We start from the raw sequence: 22,927 nt of genomic DNA on the forward strand, positions 1-22,927 counted from the left end.
GGCAGGTCACTGCCTCCATGTGTAGACAAGCACTTAAGGACCGGGGCACTTCCAAGTGCCAGATCTCTCTTCTCCAAGGAAGAGGGGGACAGGGAAGCACCATCCTACCAATCACTGAGAAAACAGGAGGGAGAGAGAGAACTTGGGTCAAACACGACTGTCTTAAGAGCTCATTGAATTTCAGGGAGATTCAGACACACCTGTGCACTGTGGGGCTCTCAGGCATGGCCTTTGCTCTGGGGGACTGAAAGAGTCAAACCTTCTTGCCACTGGGCTTCACTTTTGAGCTTTTTTTGGTTTTAATTCCGAATTAGTCAAAACACTGAATGGAGATTGCTCTGATCTTTGGAAACGGTTGGGCTGGATTCAGACAGCGCAGATTGTCTCCGGTTTTGCAGGCAGTCTCTTGCCCTTTGCAGTTCAGTTCAGGTTCCCCTGGTTTGTTTTCCTTCCAGTGAAAAGGTTTTAGAGGCTGCGCAAGCGTGAACCAGCAATTCTCTCCTAAGGTTTCAGATTAGTTTTGTTTTTGCCTAATGAGATGGTCTTCAGTGCAGCCCAGGGTGTTCTTGGAGGAGAAAGTGGGACGCTTTGGGTTCGGAAAAAAGAGAGAATGGCATAAAAAAAGAACATTTCCCAGAGAACAAATTCTTGCGTGTGTTTTTCTCCAAGTGTTAATGGTCTTTTTCAGCTGTGGCCAGAGCACTTTCATTAGTGTTTATTTTCCTGCCTACATTGTCAGCATCTATTGAGAGAGAAGTCTAAAAGTAGCCAAAACACTCCACAAAGACCATGTTAGGGAAGGAAAAAGAGTAAACACTGGTCAGATGCCATTTAGTTCTTCCTTTGTGAACGGAGATGTAGGAGAGAAGTTGCCACTTGGCAACGAGCGGCTGGGCGAAAAGGCAGAGCTGTTTCTAAATGGGGAAGGAGAACGCGCATAGTTTGAGCAGCAGCTGCGGCGCCGAACGCCCAGCGAGCAGGATGCTGGATAATGCCGTGGGTGCCCTCTCGTGTCCCGCTTGCCCGCATCAAGTCGGGCTCTGCAGCTGAGCAGAAGTTGAAACCGTGCTCCACAGCCCGGGTCCCCACGTCCTTACAGAGCCACGCGGTCCCTGGTGGCCACCAACCCCACCGTGCACGTGGAGATGCGGGGGGCGCCGCTTGCTCTTCTCACCTTTGTTTTCTTCTTCCCTTTCAGAGGATAAAAGCGGTGGCCGCCCCCAAGGAAGTGAATCGGTGGTCCAAAGAAACAGAGAGCGGCACTCCCTTCTGCCCCAATGGAACTCCGAATGGCGGATTGATCAAGCCAACTCATATCATTGTGGAAACCATGATGTGAGCTCTCTCTGTGAGAGGATAAACCTGCTTTAACTGCCGTTTACTAACCATAGATTCTCATAGGACCAGGTTTACAGAGCTTTATATTTGCACTAGGATTTATTTTTATTTCTCACAGAGAAAGTTATTTTTTGTGTGTGTTTTTTTTTTAATATTTTGTAAGGTAATCACAGCAGATGTCTCTCTGTAGGGGGAGAGCTTTCATATCAGACTAGACATATTACAGGAATTTACTATTATTGGGTTTTTTTAAATATATATATCTTTATCTCTAAATATTATACACCTTACCACTTGAATTGATTGTCTTGCCAGCAATACATTCAAGTCTCAGAAAGCAATTCGAGGTGCTGGTGTGGTTGGGAGCAGGGTAACCTACAGAACACACAAAAGGAGCTCTGTTGAGAGATACGATTCAAAACAAAAAGACGCTGTTTCAAGAGCATTTCCAAAGGTGTAGTATTTCCACCCTCTGGTTCATTTGTGGTAAACGGCAGGCTTCAGGGTCACCTTAGGGAAAGGGTACAGTTAAGTTTAGCACAGTCCCTGAATAAAGATACAGGCGGGCGGCTGGAGCGGAGGCTTTGCCAGGGAGGCAGAGCAGTTGGGTGCGAAGCGCCCTGCGGCTTCCCTGGGCGCCGGGACCCTGTCACACGGATGAGAGGAAGGCGTTTGCAGGTTTTGGCATGGTTCACTTCTTTTTTTATACAGATTTTTGTGTTTTTTCTGGTTTTTTTTCACTTAAGCGGATTGCGTGCTGTGTGCAGGTGAGCGGGGAGGTCGAGTACCCGCTCTTGAGTTTTCCAGCAAAGCACATCCTGGTGCGGTGGCACTGAGTTGTGCAAACCGGGAGAGGCAGCGGGGCGAATGCTGAGGAGCTGAGAGGGGAAGAGCAGCACCTGCCCTGCAGATTTTCTCCGCTTGCTCATTTGTTTGCGTGTTAATTATTGGACTTTGGTTTCGGGCAGAAAAAGAAAAGAATTCGTTCTGGACTCTGACCGCCCAAAGGTGAACGCAAACCGGGTCATCCCGACGGGAGGAGCAGATCCGCTCACCTACACCTGGTGTAACTGGTGTTTATAACAGACACGTTAATAATAATAGTCATGAAGATAATAATATCACTCGGCAAACAGGTGCTTTTCATCCATGTATCTCAAAAATGCTTTGCCAAGTTCAGTAACCGGGATTTGCTTTATTTATTTATTGGGGTTGTGGTTCTTTACTGTTGGAGGAGCAGCCAAAAGGACTCAGTCCCTTGTCCCATGTTCCTAAATAGCAGCAGTGGACCTACGGCCCCCAGTCTCCTTGCCCATCGTTGGGTTAAATTGTAGTTTTATATTGTTTTAGGGTGTGTGAAGGGCGCAGACATATTTATGAGGCTTGTGAATTTTATCTGCTGAAGAAACAGGGCTCTTGGGATTTTAAGTTAAAGCAAAGGGAACATGTAACACTGAAATGTGTTGTATTTGGTCAGAGGGAATTTTGTACCGTTCCAGGTTAGACTGGGGAGCGAAGAGAAAGCACCACAAGGAGTGTAGGAATGGGGGTTCTGCTTCGTGTGGGCCAGGCGGGTGTCTCCATGGGCAATTGCTCCCCGAAGACTGTCCAAAACATACACTTGAGCAGGTTGTGCTGGGAACAGGTTCTCTGGTGAAACTCAGCCTATTTCTTGTGGGCATTGTGTTGGGGGAGAGGGTTTTTTTTAGTTCTTATGATACCACAGTTAGGTTATCCAAAGCTATTTAGATAAAATGCTTGATAAAGCAGAGCTTGTATCTGCTTATTCTACTGTCAGCTTAGTTTGTCAGGGCAGAGTTTGACATTTCAACAGGAACATATCCAGTTCTTAACATTCCTACACAGTAGTTTTACTTTATATTTTCTTGACCCATGGGCTAACTGGCTGTAGCAGCATTAACACTTGTTGATAAGCTTGTTGGTTTTCCTGTAACAGAAAAGGGGTGATTTAAAAGTAAGAGATGGACCAAATTAATTTTTAAATGAAGAAAAAGTGGCCGCATCCATAACTTTCCAAATCTTTCCAGTTTGAATTTGTACACTTTTCTACATCAGATAACTGAATCGCAGCAACAAATCCAGCCAGGGCAGAATTGGTTTTGTTTTCTTTTTCTGGTCGCTGTATTAAGAGATGAAACTTTTCCACTGCTGGAGATGGCAAACATCTCATGACACCTGCGGGGCCGGTGGCGAGAGCCATCAGAGGTCACTGCAGGAGTTCTGTGGGCCAGGGGGTGTCATCAGATGTGCCCAAAATAAACATGCATACAGCTTTTTTTATTTTAATAAGCTTTAAGCATCAAAGGCAATGAAGTGTAATCAGAGATAAGTGTCTTAGTGGGCTTTGGCTTGGACCCCCGTTTTTGAGTTGCAATTGGTGTCTGCAGTAACCAGGCGCGCTTGCCTTGGGGAGGAGGGAGCAGCAGGCTAGGGGCTTTAAATTAATGGCTCCTGTGAGTGCAGATGGAACACTGATGCTTGATTTTTATTTTCTTATGTATATACATTGTCATACAAGTGCGTTGGAGATACAGTTTGCGCATCACTTTCGTGCTGAGACGAGCTTTGGTTAGGGAAACAAAGGGTTTGGCTCCATCAAAGCTGCCCCTGTTGAGTCAGCCGGGTGTTGATTGAACCTTCTCCCGCGTTGTGGGGAGCGTCTTTGCGTGGGGAACCAGAGGGCCAATACTACACCTTTCGAAGTACAACCACTCGCGAACCAGAACCCAGCCCCGTTTCTAGAGATACTGTGCCATTCAAATCAGTCGCTTCCATGTACCAAGGGAAAATGTCTCGCGCGTATGCAACGGCCTCCTGGGGACGGTCTGTGGCTGTGTGACCGCCAGGAGGGCTGGGAGTCACCGGGGGCTGAGAAATCATTGTTTCTGGAAAACAGTTCCCCCCATCCCTTCTTCCCCTCAAAAAAGAAAAAAATATACATATATATATATATATATATATATATTGTCGTGGTTCATCTAAGGATTGAGTTCCAATGATAACACATTTTTACAGTTTTGGGGTTTTTTCCTAACGCTTTTATCAGATTTCTGAACTTTTCTTGGTGATCAACTTGCGTTTCAATATGATCCTCTGCCAAATTTATTAAAAACCAATTTTTTTAAAAGACTCTGTGTTTTCTACCTTTTTCTGACTGCAAACACAACTGATTTTTTTTTTCTTGATTTACTTGTTTAAACACTTGTGACCTCTTTTACTCGTTTTATGTAAATGAGGAACTCGATAGTAAAACATCATGACTAGTCATAGAGGAACTGGTTTGGAAGAGTTGGTGCACTTTTGGCCTGAGATCTTTAGAACCAGATCCCTGCGTTTAAAACCAGAATAAAACAAGGCAAACCCCACACCTGTTCATATTTCGTTTCTCTTTGTATTCATGGGTTCTTCTGGGCTCGAAAACGGCAGATTTTCAGCAGTATTTATTTCCAGCTGAACTGAGATCGTAGGAATGTAAAGGGGAACGTTTACCCCACACCATTCTCTGACCTGTTCCTTGTTTTTCTCAATTCTCCAAACTCTTTCAGTTCATCTGTCACTAGTTATGATCTCACCGAATGGGCATCTATTGTAAGGGACTTTACCAGTAGTCTGTATTTTGGTATTTAAACAGTATGGTTTCATAAATAGAACTGTTTTTATTGTTGTTGTTGTTCTCGTTTTCCTTCTCAGCCGTAGCTTTCCTTTTCATCTGGTCCAAACAAATCCACACGCTTAGAAAAGTCCTTCAAAAAGTGTGAGATAGTAGGTCCACGATGGATTTGTTCTTGTGTTTGTAAATGAAAATGCAAAAGCCTAGCAGCCGTATTTGCCGTTGAGAACAACGCTGGTGGTCGCCCTGCTGAAGCACCACGGCAAAACTGATTTTCGCTGTTGTTCTTGGGGAGAGGAGGAAAACAAACAAACAAGTGCAGCCTTATGGTTGCTTTAACACCAAAAAACCACACCAACCATCAGCAGAGCCTTTAGTGTCACTGTCAGGAGAGCATCTGTGTTCAGTCCTGTGCGCATCCTCCTTCCTCAACTGCAGCTACTCTTGGCTCCTCTTTGTCTCAGCGTTAGACAAGTCAAGTAGATCTGAAGACACACGGACATTTCCATTCAACAGACCTTTTATAAGTCTCATCCCACTCTATTTTTTTCTTTGCTAAAGAGATATAACAGTTTAATTGAGGTCATGCTTGTCCCACTTGGGTTCAAAGCTCCCGCTTGTTACGTCGATGACAAAACTCCATCCGTGGGAGAAGGAGTTGAACATTTTTTTAATAACTGATGATTAGTTTCCACATCTTGTGATCGCTGCAGGATCACTTGTGGAGGCATAGTGTATATAAAATGTTAAATAAGCTGTGTATTGAATGGAGTGGACAAGTTTTAGTTAAGCAGCTCAAGCACACTTGGAAAAAAGATGACCCTGACGTAATTTTCAGGAGATTCAATGGAAGTTGCTCACTTTCCATAAAAAAAATAAATATATATAAAAAAAAAAATTAAAATCTATGTTTAAGTAGCTTAAATCTTTTACCTTCATATGCACGTACACAGGTGAGGACATTGCTTCTATTTGTAGGTTGCAAATTGTGTGTAAGTCTTGCAGAGCTGTTTAGGATGAGGGTTGCGAAGGTTTAGGTACCACTTGCCTACAAAGAGCCAACGTGCCAGGGTGTCCAAATGGCCTCTCCTGAGTTGGGGTGATGGAAGAGGGAAAGCAATGACAAAATCCCAGACCAAGGCCTCTCCAAGGAAGCCTTAAGGTTGGACTTGAAAACTCTGCTGGTTCCTCACAAGTGCCACGTGGCTCCGGGTACGGGAGGGTGGGTGTGGGTCAAGACTTGGACTTGTTTTCTCTAACAATGAGCATCCAAAACCTTGTGGTTCAGATTGACGTGTAGTTGTGTATTTGTATATTTGCATGAGCAAAGGTCAGGAACTGTCATACCCCAGTAGCTTGGTTTATTTCTTGTAATCAAAGCTAAGCTTAAGAAAATTAATTCCGTGACACTTGACACTAGAGAAACACATGAACTAGTAAAAAAGAAGCCCCACCCCTCAAAGCTCCATATTCCATCAATTTGAATTTATGGGAACGCTTGGTTAAAATAGACCTGAGCATAATGAGCACCAGCTGGACAAACTGCCCATTCCGGCCCTGCGTCCTCTGCTGGATCACGGCTCTTTTCTGCCAGCCCCAAAGAAACCTGTAGTGGACAATGCTGCTCTGGTTAAGAGACAAAAAATTAAGAATTTTTTTTTAAAATTGTTGTTGTTTCTATTAAAGAATAAACAGAGGAAAAAAATATGGTTTTCTGTGTGTTTTTCTAATTGTCAGTGTGAATTGGTGATTTCACCTTTATCCCAAAATGAGCAGAAAAAGCTTTAGACACTTGAAGTTTTGCAGGTTGAAAACGTTACCAAGTCAAATCAGGCCCACATCCCATTGAAGGTGGAAAACAAAACAAGTGACACGGCTTGTGATTGGGAAAGAGCCTGACCCGGCTGGTGGTGCCGGCTGTTGAATGGCAGCACAAACAGCCTTTTGGTATCGATGCTGTGTACGAATTTGGAACAACCAGCACGGTGTCAGAATTGAGTTGCACAGCCCTGAGCTTTAGCAGGAAAGAAAATTAAATATACATATATATAATTTTTTAAAAGGGGGTCATTTTTGTGAGGCTTTGTCCCCATGATGTGCATCAGGATGCTGCTTGTGCTCCCTTTGCAGCACAGGGCAATGTGGCCAGACCTGGGGAAAAGAATAAATAAATAAAAATTTAAAAAAAAATTTAAAAAAGGAAAAAAGAAAAAAAAAAGGCAGAAGGAATAATGGGGAAAAATATTATAGTATTTAAAAAAAAATGAAATGGTTGTGCTAAGGAGCTGTGCATGTGTGCTTTGTGTGCGTGCATATGTGGGGAAAGCTTCGTTCCTGTAGCATAGTACAGGTTAGCATGACACACATTCTTTTCTATCTGCTTTCTGCAGTTGAGATGCTAAAAGGATTTGATCTTTTTTTAATTTTTCCTTGATATAAACACTGGCAAAATCATGTTGAGAGGCTGGAAAATAATATCCTGAGGGGGCAAGTCGACCATTTGTCATCTGTTCCCGTCCCGGACCCAGCAATGGTCCCTCAGCAGCACAGCATCCCGGTCCTGCTCCCAAGTGCTCATTGTTCAGTAGGGTGTTGTTTTTCTCCAGTGTAATGATGTTGTGATTGTTACCTGATAATGTTGCCAGGGACTTTGCGTTAACAAAAGGTGGTCAATCATGTTTGGTGTATTTGGCTACAAACAGTGGTGTTTTCTTTGTTTTAATGACTATTTCAATTCCTAGCAGCTGTGCCGGCAGTAATGTGATGAGTAGCACATACAGTGAGGAGGTGACGGTGACCGCGGCCTCCTTAAGAATGTCATCTGAACTACTTTTTTTTTTAAAAAAAAACAACCTTAAAAATATTTTTAAGCATTTTAAAACATTTGTGTGTTCCGAAACGGAATATTTGTATTAGAAAAAAGAAATCCTGGAGTGTAATTTAATCCTAAACCCCCGAGCCTTTGTGTATATGGTAAATGTTTGTATTTTGCAGTTTCTGTCCTGCTTTTTAGATAAATGAAATGTATATGGATATTTTTAAGTCATCTTTGCTTTTTTAGATGAGTTTGTAATCACCTTGTAACTGAAAATAAATCTTTCCTTTATAAACCAGATATGCTTTTTGACGTTTGGTTTGGTTTGCTTTTTCTATTTTGGTCTTTGAGTAGCTCACTTCGTCCTTTAACACTCTTTATTGTGGGGTGGCCACGGTTTATTGCTGCCTCGCCTTAAACCGTGACAGGGGTTGTTGGTTAGGGTGGGTTTTTTGGTAATAAAATATTATTATTATTATTATTATTATTATTATTATTATTATTATTATTATTATTATTATTATCATCATTATTATTACTATTACTATTATTACTATTACTATTACTATATTCTATACACACATATATATAAGCCCAGCTCACACTCTGACTTCATGTCTGCCCTGGTTTCACGCCGGGCAGCAGCTCAGCCCCACACAGCTGCTCACTCACTCCTCACTCAGTGGGATGGGAAGAGGATTGGAATGGTAATAAAAGTGCAGAAATTCATGGTTTAGGATAAAGAAGAAAGAAAGACACAAAAATTATGCAAAAGAAAACGATTTCTCCCCACTAACAACTTGTCCATTGGCGGAGTTGGCAGTGCCTGGCCTGAGCAGCCCGATAGTGGCACAAACAGCAGCTGCAATGCGTCTCAGGTTAAAATAACATTAAAAATAATTTTTAAAGCCACTAAGCACCAAGAGCTGCTGCCAAAGAGCTTCATTTGCACCTGCCATGGGTGGCCACCACCTGCCCTGGCTGCAGCCGCGCCCTCAGCCAAGGTCTGCGGGACACAAGGTGACATTAGCGGGAGGACACGCTGCCCGTCGAGGTGACAGGCAGCACATACCGGGGGAGCAGCACCGTGTGGACCTCGTGCGTGCTGCCCGCGGCAGAACCCCGTCGGTCACGTTGCACGAGCTGTTGTTGAACCCGCCATCTCCTCGCTTGGCTCCGCGGGGCTTTGGCGAGTCCCCGGTGCCAAACGTGTGACAGGTCCTGCTGTGAAGTCCGCGCCCCGGGAGGGCGGCCAGAGATGGCAGATAAGGCTTGTTTGCGTGGCAATGATTCCCCAGGTCTAACCAGGAGCGTTTCCACACTGTGCTCAGCCTCTGAAAATTCCTGCGCTACCCACTTGGCCATGAAGAGTTGCAAAACCCTTTCCCTGACCGTGAGCAGAGATTCCCTGCGGCCCCAGCCCAACCTTTTCTGCCCATGCCGGGAGTAGAGGTGCCCCAAACGCCTTTGTAAGAGCAAAGGCATTAATCCCCAACGCAGGGACAAAAGGAATTACATCCTGTGTTCATAGCCATCATGTCATTGGACATCTGGTTTCAGAGGTGGGTTGATTTTAGCCACCTGTCGAGGTTTGATTGCAGGGTGACAATAAAACCAGATGTATTGTTATCCTCCTTTTCCCCCTTTCCCCCGTTAGCCCCTCCCCCTCCCCCCTTCCCACTAAGGACAGGCAATTGGGAGGGAAAGAAGGACAGAGAGAAGAGAGTTGGAAAAATTAAAAATGTTTTACTAATGCTACCAATAAAAATAGAGAAAATAATACAAAATATACAAAACCAATCTTGAAAATCCCCGCAACTGCAGGACCGGCACCCGAAGTCCTGGACTGGACTCTGCAGCCAACCGGAGCTGGATTCAGTCTGTCACTAGGCCTCAGTTCGCAGGGACGACTTGCAAGGTCCTCTCCTAATGTCGGCCAGAGGCAAAAAAAGGGATGAGATCCTCATGATCTCCCACTTTTATATGAAGTATTCACGTGAACGGGATGTCATACTCCACTGGTCGGTTTCTGGTCACCTATTTCTCGTTGCCCCTCTCGTGAGATGTACAGCCATCCTTACCAATGTCCTCGCATTCCATTGCTATGTCTACCAAAACATGCAGCTGTTTCTCCAGGCAAAACGCAGCTAATATGAAGCTTTAGCTGACACTTAAAGAGAAACCTGTTTTTAACAAAACCAGGACACTACCACAACACCGCTCTCCAGGGCACCCCACGAGAGCCACAGGGTTCTGAACATCGGACGGGCCACCTGCCAGCACATCGTCCTCCAGCAGTTTCCTAACACATCTCCGGGGATTAACCGCGGCTTTGCAAAAGCTGCCACAGCCACATCACAGCCACCACGTGCTTTTCTAGGTCGCTGTTTTGTTGTGAAGGAGCCAAGGTTTAACCCAGCGAGATTTACAGTGTCACCAAAGTGAAGCTGCAAGTGATGCTGTAAGCGTTGTCCTTCGAGGTGTCTCCTAACAGGGGGTCCTCTAATGAGTTAAAATAGGGCTACAGCAGAGTGCTGCCTCGCTACATCCTCCAGCAGAAAGAGACACAAGCCAAAACAAACGCATTTCATTTGCTTTTATTTAACTAAAAAAAAAAAGTCAAAGTCATTGCAATCCCATTTAAATACAGAGATTTACAAATAGGTCCAAAACAGGACTAAAATATTCTTTGAAATGCTGTACTTTTAAATATTGTGCTTTCATAGATACATAAGAAAATTAGCATATAAAAATACTTTACAAGGAATACACTCTAATATATGGATAAAAATACACATTTAAGTAATGCATTTCATCTTCATTTCATTCAAAATGCATAGGAAGGGATACAAGGACCAAGTTTTTCTTCCTTTTTTGTTTTTAAAGCCTTTAATAAAAGTCTTCATTAAAAATCCTATGAGAAGCCCCAGTGAGCTTCCACTGCTCAGAATATTGCATATAAAAACACTTTCGGCTGCACTGTCAATGCTCCACAGTATCAATTATGGCACATTATCTAGTTGTGGCAGCAATGGTATGGGATATTGCATACTCGAAGAGAAAATGGCTACAACAACACATAGCTGGATGGGGCCATACGCGTGTCTGGAAGAAACACCCTGAAACGTTGCGCTATCGCAGAGGGACGGAGTCGCAAAGTAGCTCGGGGACGGACAGTGGGGGGACAAGTCCTGGCTCAGCAAAGTGAGGAACGTGTGGCACATACCCATCCGACACCCTACGCAAACGACTGGCACGCAGGCGGTGATGGAGGAACCAAAAGAATGAGCAGGGAATGGGGGTGGTGGGCACCAGGTCACCAAGCAAGCTCCTCATCCACACCATGCCCAAGCCTTCCCCGACATGAACATCATCATAAAGTGCTAATCCGTGAAACGTGGGGCAGGCAGATGAGGAAACCAATGCAAACATCACGGTCTCTCTTGCCCATGGGTTGGGGGGCTGTGCGGAGGGATGGGAGTGACCACAGGGCATCATGCTTGCAAAGCAACAGGCAACGGCGAGTGGACCTGGGGCCAGCAGCCAAACCCCCATGGGCACACACACCACCCAGGACACAGGACACAACCTCCATCTAATGATGGGCTTCTCATGCCACGGCCTGACAGGAGACGACAAGGCGTTATTAGTTCAAAACACCAGGGACAGCCCAGGGAAGATCGTTAGTCTATTTACTGTGGGCACAGACCACGTTGGCAAGCATCTCCACAAAGCCCAGATGAACAAGACGGCTGGGGATTTGGGCAGGTATTCAGGGCCTTTAGCCTCTGGTATGGCCACCTGTTCCGTAATATCTGCTCCAGCACAGATAGCCACATCGCTCACGGGAATCGATGGCAAGACGAGGCGCCTCATCCCACTGCAGGCAAGCCAGCCCTGGCGGGGAGCGTGGATGAGGCTGGCGGGAGGCAGTTGCAAGTATCAATTTTTGCACAAGAATTGCATCTAGCCACTCTCAAGTACATTTTGAAATGCCTTTTAAACAGGGCTCTCCACAGCCCTGCACTGGGAGTGCAAGGGGTTGCAGAAATCGATTTATGAGGAGCGTGTAAAGGATGGAGCTGGGCACAACAGAAAAGGAAAGGCGTTTCAGTCTTGCTGTATGTGATTAACTAAGCAAACGAGAAACATAATAGCACCATGTGTGTTTATAGGATGGCCAAGGCCCCGTACCCCGACAGCCAGAGGGGGATGCCGGTGGATGCTCCTTCCTCCCGTCGGCAGCTCGTCCCATCGCCAGCACTGCCCACGGCCTGAGATGCGCATCCAGCTCTGACCTTCCCAGCAATATTTAGCTGTCTACAGATGACAGCTCACTGAAGACCCGCCTCCCCACTTGCAGGTTATGGTACACACAGCATTTACAAATACCAGTGCAAAAAACAGAAAGAACACCCCAAATACCACAATAGCTCAGCAGAGGCTCCGGGCACCGTCCGCTCCGCTCCCGTGGCTCAGAGTGTCTGGACGCTCGCCTTGACCTCGGTGCCGCGGGCCGCCGGTGCCGGCAGCTCTCCCGTCCCCTCCGAGGGAGCGTTAGCAGCCAGTGCCAAGGGGTTTCGGCTAATCACCAAGTCCAGCTTATCTCCAGCCTCTGAAATCAGGGGAACGGCCAGACAGCAGTCAAAGTCTCTCGTTCGGATGCGGTTTACCTGCCGGGATGGATTTCGGATGTGCCATGGGGAGGAACAACAGAAAGACCATGTTTGTTAGTCAGAAAGTGCAAGGTTGGTGCTAAACCCACACCTGTGAAAACACACAACTCTTGAGGGTCCCTGATTTCAGGTTCACGGCAGAGCAGACCAGGGTCAATCCCTTCAGGCTGAGCGCATCCTTGCTTAGCTGAGAAATGATGCAATAACCATCAGAGGAAAGAGAAAAAGAAGCCTGCATCAGGCAAAAACCCTGATCCCCAGTGTCTGGGGCAGTATTACAAGTATTAAATACTGCAGGGCTCAAAACTAGTTCTCCAGTTCAAGCCTGAGTGGAAAGGTTGCCATTTTCCGTTATTTGTTTTGCCATCATGCCTTTTACTGGCCTTAAGTTTGTGATGCGGGGTATTCAGCGCCTAGAAAATGAACACAGCTCAGACCCTCAGGCTTCTGCCAACCGTTTTCCAGCTCAGCCAGCAGTAAATTGAGACTATACCGAACAGTTTCTGCTTCTGCTCTCTCCATTTACATCCTTCATTTTGGAGGAGTCTGGATGCATTTCACATGGACTCAGAAGGCAGCTGCAAATTCTCTCTGCAGGATTCAGCAGTGAAAGCACTTCTATTGCTGTCTCTTGCAGACCTTCAAGCACGTTTCTAGGCTGGATCACCCGCAAGAACCACCCCAGCTCTCTCACCTACAGCTACCAGAGCATCTGGGCCTGGTGCCACGACAGCTCCGGAATGGAAGGGGCTGGCAAACAGCATGGGGAGGAGAAGCGGGGAGAGGAGAAAGGAATTTCCCACCCACCTTTGGAGTGAACATAACCCCTGGGGCCAGGTGCTGCTTCCTTCTCTGGGTAAGGGCTAGATGAGTCCCTTCCATCCAAAACCCTTTCCCAGCAATAATACATGCCCACGGAGCTGGGCTCTGTGACGGTAGCAGTGTCCCCCTGCCCTAGCTGGTGTCCACACAGCTGACCCCAACACTGCTTTGTACAGAGTAGTAACTAGGGATAATTCCTAGACCACATGTGGAGAGTTAAGCCAGCAGCTTGCTCTGCCTTTGCTCTACACCAGCCAGGCAGTTCCATCGCACAAGTGCCATTAGCGCAACGCCGTGCTCCAACAAATCCATCCAGCCAAGAGCCAGGGGGTCTGTTCCAGCAGGGACGAGGTGTTTCGCTGGCCTTCATGCACATCGTCATGCCCATATAATCAGCAGTGCTGTGAAGCAATGCCATCTCTCTCTACTTCTTGACAGGAGTCGCTTGTGTCGGGTCTGCGATCCCTCATTCACAACTCCGCACGTCACCGTGATGGCAATCACCTTGTCTTCTCGGAGGTGTAAGCCGTGCAGCACAGCATGTGGAAGGGGGGTGTCGAAAGTCTCCACACCATTCTGTTTTAAGATATCGGGCACACCTCCCAGAGCACTTGGCACTCGTCAAAAGCGACACATCGAACATTCAACAGAAAGGCAGCCCAGAGCCTAATTAGCTTCTTGTTCATTCTTGCACCATCTTTTATTTGAAGCTGAGAAGGAATAATTGTATAGCAGCCAACTGGCTGGAGACCATAACAAGCTTAAACAAGGTTCCCCACAGCGCTGCCAGTTCTCCAGTTACCTAACGTACATAACACACTGGCTCTAATCCTACTGCTAACAACCCCCACCTATAAATTAGTAAAACTAAACATCTTTCTGAGTGTTTCCAAATATGGTCACAATATCTGCACTTCCAAATGGTGGCAATTTTTCCATTGGGGTTGCAGTTTCTCAGTTGCTGTTTGAGTTGCCCCAAAGCTAAAATAGTTGTTTCTCATCCATATAAAGCTTCTCTTCAATCTCCGAAACTCATTGTGCTCTTACTGTCCCTCTGGTGGTGTGATACGCCTCGGTCACATTTATCACAGACTGTGTTTTTGACCAGAGTTTTTATTCTGTTTCTGCATCAGCCATTTCAGATCAAGTATCTTTCGAAGAAAAATATCCATGAAAAACACTTTGCTTCAAGGGTGTGTCTCCTAGAAAACCCTTCTAGTTGTCAAAGGCATGCACGGAACTTCATGAACTCCACAGGGGGCTTCGCAGGAACACATATTTGTCAACACAGTCTCGTTTATCCAAAAATCACCCTCTAACACAAAAGGAAAAGGACTGAGGGTGAGAGGGGGAAGCAACACAGCTTTTCAGTTGTTTTGAGCTACTCCAGTGCAAAAAGGCCAGTGCCGGGCAGGCTGTGTCCTGGAATAGGTGTAACCTTGGGGTACCACCTGGGGGTACTACCTAGTGATTTCTCATTATAAAACACAGTTCTCATTGAGCACTTGGTAGCTAAGTGCTCACCTAGTTGCCTAACTATTACCTTTCATTAAAGTTAGTGCTGCCATGGATGGGTCTCACTTCTCTCTTCCTCTCAGCCACTCATTCACTCCGTCCCAGCCTCCAGAACTGCATTTTGCATTTATTACCTGAAGCACTCTGTCATATGGCTTGAGGCCACACTGATCTGCTGGCCCATCCGGACGGACCATATTTACATAGACACCTTTTTCTAGCAGGCCGTCTGACACACTGAATCCAAAGTCTTCGCTCTCTGGGTCTTTATGGAGTGTCATCTGAAGGGGAGAAACAGAACACGTGCTTTAATGCAGCAGAGGCAGGAGGTGATGCACAGGGTTGGCAGGGCAGGAATGGCACGGGTAATGTGTGTGGACCTATAGCAATTCTGCTCTCCTGGGCAGATTTTTCTCAGCCTGGGCAGCTAATACAGATTGAGCCTTATTTATCAGACACCATCAGCTTAGGTAGATTGCATGGACAAGTGCTTTGGTGACTGGTATATAACCAAGGACATGACAGGCCCTCTCCTTTGGACGTGGAAGGAAACGCAAGCAGTGTAATACAGACTGAGCTGCCACATCTAACCCAAGAATCAACAAAGTAAGTGTTATTAACAGAGCATCACTTTCCCTGGCACAAGTTACGCTGGGCATCCTCTGTGTATGCTAGACCAGCACACGAAAAACTATTGCATTCTCAAAGAATTTTCAAAATAGCGTGTCAAATGTGAAGACAGCTCATTTTTAACACATCACTCAGCAAGACCCTCGACATTTTTCTGTATTATTCACAAGTTCCTTTCAGAAAATTTGTATCAGTAAGTGCTGACGTACTGAGGACAAGAACTGGGTAAGTTCATCACTCTTCCTTTGAGCACTTCACGCTTTGGCCTTGTCCAAAGGAGGAGCGCACTGCTGGAAGTGTATCTTGCCACTGGGCAGCACTGGGAGCCACGCACAGCTGAGTCCTCCCCCCAACAAAATCTCCCTTTGCCTCCCATGAACTAGGAGTACATCCCTACCACACTCTCGGCTGGGTGAGCCTCATGGATGTGCAGTCCCTGGGAACAACAGTGCCCAGCGTGATGCACAGGAGCAGCCCATGCGGCCTCAGCCTCACCTCCAAAGACAGTCAGCACCAGATGCCCCAGCAGAATGAAGCGTCACCCTTTAACGTGCCTAATTACACATCTCTCCTCCTTCAGGTACAAAGGAGTTTTATTTAAAGACACATTTGCCATGCCCTGAGGACAAGAGCAGATGAAACATGAAAAAGTTGTTTTTTCCATCTACCATAACTGCAGGTTTTGTTCTAAAGTCACACTAGGAAAGAAGAAGGCAATCAAATTTTTTGAAACCTCTCCAGCTCCCTTCCCTGCTTGCATTCTGCATCAGCAGCTTCTACAGTTAATTACTTCTTCTAATTACCATTGCCTTGCACCATGCTTAAACTGGCTTAAACATTCAGCTGGGTACTGAATTTAAACAACTATCCCAGCCCCATTTGCACCCCTTCATGAAAGGCTGGGGATGGAGTGGAAAGAGAGGAAAAATAAGTTATTTTTAAGCTATTGAAAGTGGGTTTTTTTTATAAAAACAGTGGCCCACTGAACGGAGCATGCCAGTGGAAAAGGGTTGATGGGTCTCCACAGAGCGATACTTTGAGCTCTCTTGCTTGTATCTCTAGCACCAATTAATGAACTCTGGAACACAAAGGCCTGGAAATCTCATATAATCAATGGAAATAGCAAAGCAGAGGTTTGAAGCCCACTGAAGCAGGGTGACTAAATCCTGTTACTCCTCTGAAGCTGTCCCTTTCTCTTAATCTGACCCTCTGGAAACCTTTGCTGCAGACTTTAGTGAGGGCCAACTTTAACAAGGAACAAAGGAGATCTTCTCCAGGGTTGCAAAGCTTCTATAGCTTTAACCGTTGAGATACCGCAGTGCCACAGCCAGACAGCCCTTGGCAACACAGACCTTGTGGAACTCGAGGGGGGTAGGAGACATGATTTCCTGCATCTCCTTCTCGATCTTCTTCATGTCCAGGTTCCTCTCACTCTTCTTGGCAGGGGAGCTGCTGCCCTTTGTCTGTCCATCGTCACAGCTGGAGTTTTCTTTCCTCAGTGGGCTCAGTCCTGAGGGGTTGACAGAGTCCAGGAGCACCTTGCTGCCCTCCAGGCCCAGGTTGTGCACGCTCCCTGTCATGATGGACGCCTGTAAGGTGAGGGCACAAAGTCACTAAGACACTCTGCTGAGCTGGCAGCAGGAAGATAAGGGCCACACAGCAGCAAAAGTGGCACAGACAACAACAGGAGGCCACCATCGTTCTCATTAATCAGAAAAGTAATTACCAAGAAGCACTTCCAGTCAGCTATAAAAGCCATTTCCCAACCTCAGGAGTCCGCTGCCAGGTCTGTCACTGACCTGCTGTGTGCTCTCCCACCCCAACATGGAGTTTTATCTCAAAAGGAAGCATCTCCTTATTTTTTTGTGACTTCTTCTACACAAAGAGGGCCAGGTAGGCCTCAGCTTGTGCTTCTTGGTAGTCAAGAAGGAGGAACATCCTGATCTCAGGGGTCTCCCAGAAGAACCGGTGGCTGCCTGGTTCTCCAGGCTGCAGCTCACCATCAGCATTGCTCAGTGCTGGCAATGGCCCAGCACAGTTAACCTGGGACTCCACTGAGGCCAATTCAGCAAAGAAATTAGGATTTTATCTGTCAGTAAATGGGAGCCATCACTGAGCAAAACTGAGTTAAAAATACAAAATTAAGTAGTATTTAAGCCTGGTCACCCTTGATAGCCAGCCATTAAAAGATGCCTCTAAGTAGATTCTACTCCATTTGGCAATGCTTTTCACTAATGAGATTACACTCATCAAAGCTAACGAAGGAGTCAAGCATCCAGTCTGTAGAACCTCAGCTGGCTCCAGGTCAAAGTCCAGTTAAATGGTGTAATGAAAGCCGTCATTTCAAAGTTCAGGCTCCAAGGGTCTGCAGTCCCATTAAATGTCAAAAGGTAGAAGAAAGAAAAGGAAAGCTAGGGAGCAGATAGTAAAATTCAGCAATGCTAAACGTGGCAAGTCAAAGAGCAATTGCTCCTGTGCACATGGGAAATATCATCTGACCAAATCTCTAATCAGGGCACTCCAGCTCTTTGCTCCAAGCTGGAACAAAGGGAAATAAAGCGAATTCTGGTGGTCGCATGAAAATGCCAGCACCATCCAGGTTATCCCAAAATCGATAGATAAAACACAGAAAACCCTTTAGCAAATGCTGTAACCAGCCCATACCCATGTCACACTGTTCCTACAGCATTCGACTCCTCTTTCTTCAAGGTATTTCAATACTCCTTGCAGCTTCATAAGCAATTTGCTAGGTGCTGTGGATGAAATGCAAGCAGCAGAAGGGGCAAATCTGGACTTGTCCAGCTTGTGGCTGTGCCACATTATTTTTCCTCATGTCTTGGCTGCCCTCAAAGCAAAGCAGGGACAGATTCTCCCCCAGACATACTGGAAAAAGCCAGTTTCTACTCATACTGTGTAGTCTGGGAGTGGATTGCTTCTGTGCGAACCTGTTTCCATCTCGCATGACTCTTACGCTCTTTCAAATGTGGAGCATGAAGGGTCAAATAAAAAAAATACGATAAAATTAAAAACCAAAAACAAAACAAAAGCAAAAACCCAAAACTGTGACTGTCGTAAAATCACAGGAGGCCTGGAGCTGGGGTGTAGAAACCTGAGATACAGTAAGAGTCCCAATGAGCTTTGCACATCCCACACCAGAGCTCGGGAAGGATGGGCGCATGGAGAGGGAAGAACACATCAGTGTACTTCACATTCAATAAAAGGGCAGTTGACACCCACCAGACTTCTGCTAAAACACAGCACTTTGCTTTTGTCAACAGAACTTTACAAAATATTCTAGAAATGTGCCAAACGCACCAAAACCCTAGAGGTGCTCAGCTTTTGGTGAAATTTCTTTACATTTCTTAAAGCATTGCTATAACTGTCAAAGCTCCACAGCCTTAAAACAGTGTGAATCAAAAGTACACAAAACCCTGCACCACAGATCCCTGGAAAAGGATATTTTCTCTGTCCTGGCATTTCACAGTAGCCCAACAAATCCCTCTTTTACATTTAGATGCCAGCCATTATACAGAAGAGAAACATCTATGCATCATTTCAGAGAGATACTTTATCCCAAGTAGTCAACAACAGTTCAGAATAGTTGACATAGGCTGCCTAAACCACCTCTAAATACATTCAGGGCCATAAGATAAGTGATCAAGGGAAAAAGTTACAGTTTGTGGAGGCTGGGGGGGTGGTTTTTGTGTGGGTTGGTTTTTTCTGAGTCAGCATTTTCCTAAGCAGTTAAGATAATAAATACACTCTTTCATGCTTCAGCACCATAAACTTGAGATTTCCTCCCTCACTTAGAGTTGCTAAGGAGCAAGGAGGAAAGAACAATTAGTAAGTCCCCTGTCGCCCATATTTTCACATATAGACCAAAATGCGACTTTCCTTTTCCACTTGAAATTATTCAGAAACTGCCTTTTCTCTCCAAAGCCAAAGCAACATGAAATTGTGCATAAAAACAGTCCCACTGGGCTGACGGAGGGAACGACCCAGCAAGTTCTCCCCAGCCCTCTGCACCCAGCAGGGGAGGGATGAGCCTGAGAGGCCAGGTTCCTTCTTTTGGGCTGGGGATGCTGAATCGGGGAGGGGAGCAGCACGGGTCCCATCCTGCCAGGCAGGTTTGCTCCCCGCTGCTCGACAGTTGAGACAGAGGCCTTTATTTGCATCCCACAGCTCAGAAATCCAGGCTCCTCATCCTATAACCGGACACAATAACATGACCTCCAAAGTATCTTGGATAAAGAAAAGAGAAAGTGGTTTGTGAAGAGAGGAAACACCTTTATTTCTGCAGGAAGCAATTACTTTCTCAGATTTTTCCATGGGGAAGGCTGGCTGAAAAGCTTCCAATTACCTCCTTCACTCAAACAGTTTCCGGCAGTGACAGCTGAATGCAAGATAGATGTTGGGTCCGTCTGTATTTGAAGTAACCCAAGGCTTTAGTCCCAGTGTGGTTTTGGGGGGATCCTTTTGCTTCACCTTTAAGTGCTTTGGACAGACAACGTCTTTCCAAGTGGAGTGTTTACCATTTGACCGGCAAGGTTTGCCAGCAGTCACATGAAGATTGTTGGCCAGCAACAGTTTGTGAAAAGAGCGTGGAGTTCCTGGTGGGTAAGTCATCAGCTCGGGGAAAAAGTGCACACAAGCAACTGTCTAATGAGACACAGTTATCCATTAGCACAGACACTGGCATGGATTAAACTCAAACCCTTCTTCATACCACTGGCAGCACAGAGATGCTATGGACAATTAACAGACCGGGGGAAACAGTCTAACATTGATGGCAAAACAATCAGATCAGCAGCAAATTCAGAAAGTGATTTACCTCAATCTCCCTCAAAAGTTCAGACTGGCCGCATGTTTCCAAATCCTCCAAAGCTTCTCCAAAAACACGCCAAAAACTATCCTCGTGAGTGGTCTCAAGGCCATTTTGGCGGTTGGGGTATCTGTTGTAACGTAGGAACCAAACATTGTCAGCACTCTTCTGCAGCGGGATGGAAGCCGCAAGGCTACAGCAAGTGTCTCACCAGTAAAAGCAGAGACTTGAGGAGTCTTCATATACAAAAGCAAACAATATGAACTTTTCAGACAAGAGTCCGAACACGAGACCTCCATGCATTTACTAACAGGGCAAGTGTCCTTCAAAGGAAGAATTAAGTTGGTGTAGCAATGTCAGAGTTCAAAGGGTAAATTAAAAAGTGCCTGTAGGAAGATTGTAGGTTTAGGAAGACGTTTTGGTGAAATAGAGAAGTGAAAGAAAAAAGGATGCGTTATGGGTAAACCAGGAGCCTCAGAGACTGTTAGTACAAAGGCTGATGGGATAGAGCTCAGATCTGAGACACAGAACACCTGAGAAGAGAGAGAAAAACACAGAGGGTAACAGACATGGTGAGAAAATGATAAATACATTAGGTCTCTATGAGAGTAAATAATGCAAAGATGTATATAAAAATGATTCCCCTGGGCTGGGCAAGCAAACGCGCACTATAGCCAGCAATAGTGACCGTGTCATGTATAACCCATACAAACCAAGTTTCAGTTGCTTTTGGATGGCCAGGGAACTGAGCTGTTACTTCCAGGAGGTCTCTCTTTTCTTTTGCTATATAACAGTCATGCCACTTACAGCTGTGTAAATATTGCCACCAGTTCTCTGTACAACAGAGAGTAAGGGTGGAGAGAATCTCTCTCAAGCTGGTACAAACACATGTTAACGTGAACATCGTGTGCCTCTTGCTGGGGGTTCTCCAATTTCCCACCTTGGTGGTTTCAGCATCTCTTATCTCTGACCACAAGGCAGGGTCAGTTATCTGACTTCTCAAGCAAATAGCAATTAAAGACGCTGAAGTCCTCTGAAAAAGCCAGAGAAGTAGGTGACACTGAACGCTGCTCACTGAGCACCAGACAATGCAAAACACAGGCATCAGCGCTCAGTTTAACAGGAGCCTCTTGAAGGAAACACTGCAGTGCTAAATCACCGTCACTATAAACCCACTAATGTGTCATGGAGATAGACCCCAAGGAGATAGCGACATTACAGGAGCCCTAATGCACTTTCTGTGCATCTTATTGGGAGCTGCAGGGATGATGCTCCACATCTGCAACATCTGGCAGCATCTCACATGGCTTAATGGTCATCAGCACCCCAGAGAGGAAGCAATGGTCATCCACCAGAGCCACGTCGCACAGGCAAAACATTTTATTTGAGTGCAAGTCAAAGAGACGTTGGCCTCCATTAAATACATAATGACCCCTTGGGCTATTAATAGAGCTTTTTCCAGATCTCTATTAACTGTGAAACCTTTACACATGCTTTGGTTTTCATCCAATGCATTAAAAGGGAGTCTGTGGCAGGCATCAACTCACGCTTTTGCTCCTTGTGGGATTGTGGCCTGCCTGGAGAGAGCAGTATCTGACATAGCTTATTGTCTTTTAAATTCACCCCCTGCCTTTTCATCAGCTTTTAAAGGACAGTAGCCTTCACACCAGGCAGAAAGGTCAAAAAAACACCCAGCAAGACTTCATAAAAACAAACCAAAATTTCCCCCCAAAAGGAATTTTCAATTCTTTTCCCTTACTCATTTCCTTCCTCTGTTCTCAGGTTCCCAAAGCAGCCAACGTCCCTTCCAGTTACCTGTTTCTTGCCTCTCAAATCAGCAATATAACAAACACATCCAGGACATGGATGTATCAGCATGGGCTCTCGCACCACTGGGTCAGCAGGGTTTTCCAGGGTAAAGGCAGCCAGGGTTAGAAACATTTTGTTTTTCTCCCTAATAAAAAAGGCTCAGCAGCATGAACCATTTCACTTGTACTTTGACATCAGGGCTCGGAGCCCTCATTAGGGACATGCACGGCCTGGAGTGCTCAGATTTGCTAGTTTTGCCTCGCTGGGAGGGCCACGAGGGATCAGCGACCTCGGTGAGCCGGCTCTCGCTGAGAGGCAAAACAAGAACAAAGTCTCCGTTACTGCCAGCCTTCCTGCCAGTTTGATCATCTTTAAATAGGTGGAAATGGCCATGAGATGTTCTAAGGGTTTTGTTTGGACAAACAAAAAGTTAAGGGAAAAAAAAAAAAGAACCGACAGTAACAACACGACACACACAACTATGGGGACTCTGGAGGATGTCAAGGGGAGGGTGAGTTACAGAGCAACGAGGCTTTTCCACCATGGGTGGCTCAGCAGGGGCAGCCTCTGGCCAGGGCAGATCCAGCAGGATTTTCACCCAAAGCAAGGGGCAGCTGCAGCCTCTCCACGGGCTCAGGAGCTGTTGCAGGATTTCTCTCCCTCTGGCTGAGCTGGGGGATTAACTCAACCATATTCACTCAGTGTGGCTTTGGTGGTGGTGTTGGAAAGGCCAAAGTGTGATGGAGAGACATCCAGCCACAGTTTTGGGGGATTTTAACTTGAACATGCAACCTCATACCGGTCATCCAAGAGCTTCGGTTGGCCTTTGTGACACTGAGCTGTTGTGAAGCTGCATCCTCACTGAATAA

The 22,927-nt window shown here is 46.0% G+C and overlaps 2 protein-coding genes across 21 annotated transcripts in view; one reads left to right on the forward strand and one right to left on the reverse strand.

The window, feature by feature from the left end:
* The window catches only part of SLC6A6 (solute carrier family 6 member 6), a 57,409-nt gene extending 49,325 nt beyond the window's left edge, over window positions 1–8,084 (forward strand). For all 12 annotated transcript variants that reach the window (XM_065845429.2, XM_065845430.2, XM_065845434.2 and 9 more), the window contains one exon: window positions 1,199–8,084. In XM_065845429.2, the coding sequence (XP_065701501.1) occupies window positions 1,199–1,339 (141 nt within the window). In that variant the 3' untranslated portion in view covers window positions 1,340–8,084. The remainder of the gene's footprint in view (window positions 1–1,198) is intronic.
* Window positions 8,085–10,428: 2,344 nt separating this feature from the next.
* GRIP2 (glutamate receptor interacting protein 2) overlaps window positions 10,429–22,927 on the reverse strand; it is a 260,711-nt gene continuing 248,212 nt past the window's right edge. For 6 of the 9 annotated variants that reach the window (XM_071812946.1, XM_071812945.1, XM_071812948.1 and 3 more), the window contains exons 21-24: window positions 20,259–20,379; window positions 16,780–17,016; window positions 14,932–15,078; window positions 10,430–12,457 (exon numbers count right to left, since the gene is read on the reverse strand). In XM_071812946.1, coding sequence (XP_071669047.1) covers window positions 12,260–12,457; window positions 14,932–15,078; window positions 16,780–17,016; window positions 20,259–20,379 — 703 coding nt within the window. In that variant the 3' untranslated portion in view covers window positions 10,430–12,259. The other 3 variants (XM_071812943.1, XM_065845675.2, XM_071812950.1) reach the window with 3 other exon arrangements.

The sequence above is a fragment of the Patagioenas fasciata genome, chromosome 10 (assembly GCF_037038585.1).
Source record: "Patagioenas fasciata isolate bPatFas1 chromosome 10, bPatFas1.hap1, whole genome shotgun sequence".
NCBI lineage: Eukaryota > Metazoa > Chordata > Aves > Columbiformes > Columbidae > Patagioenas > Patagioenas fasciata.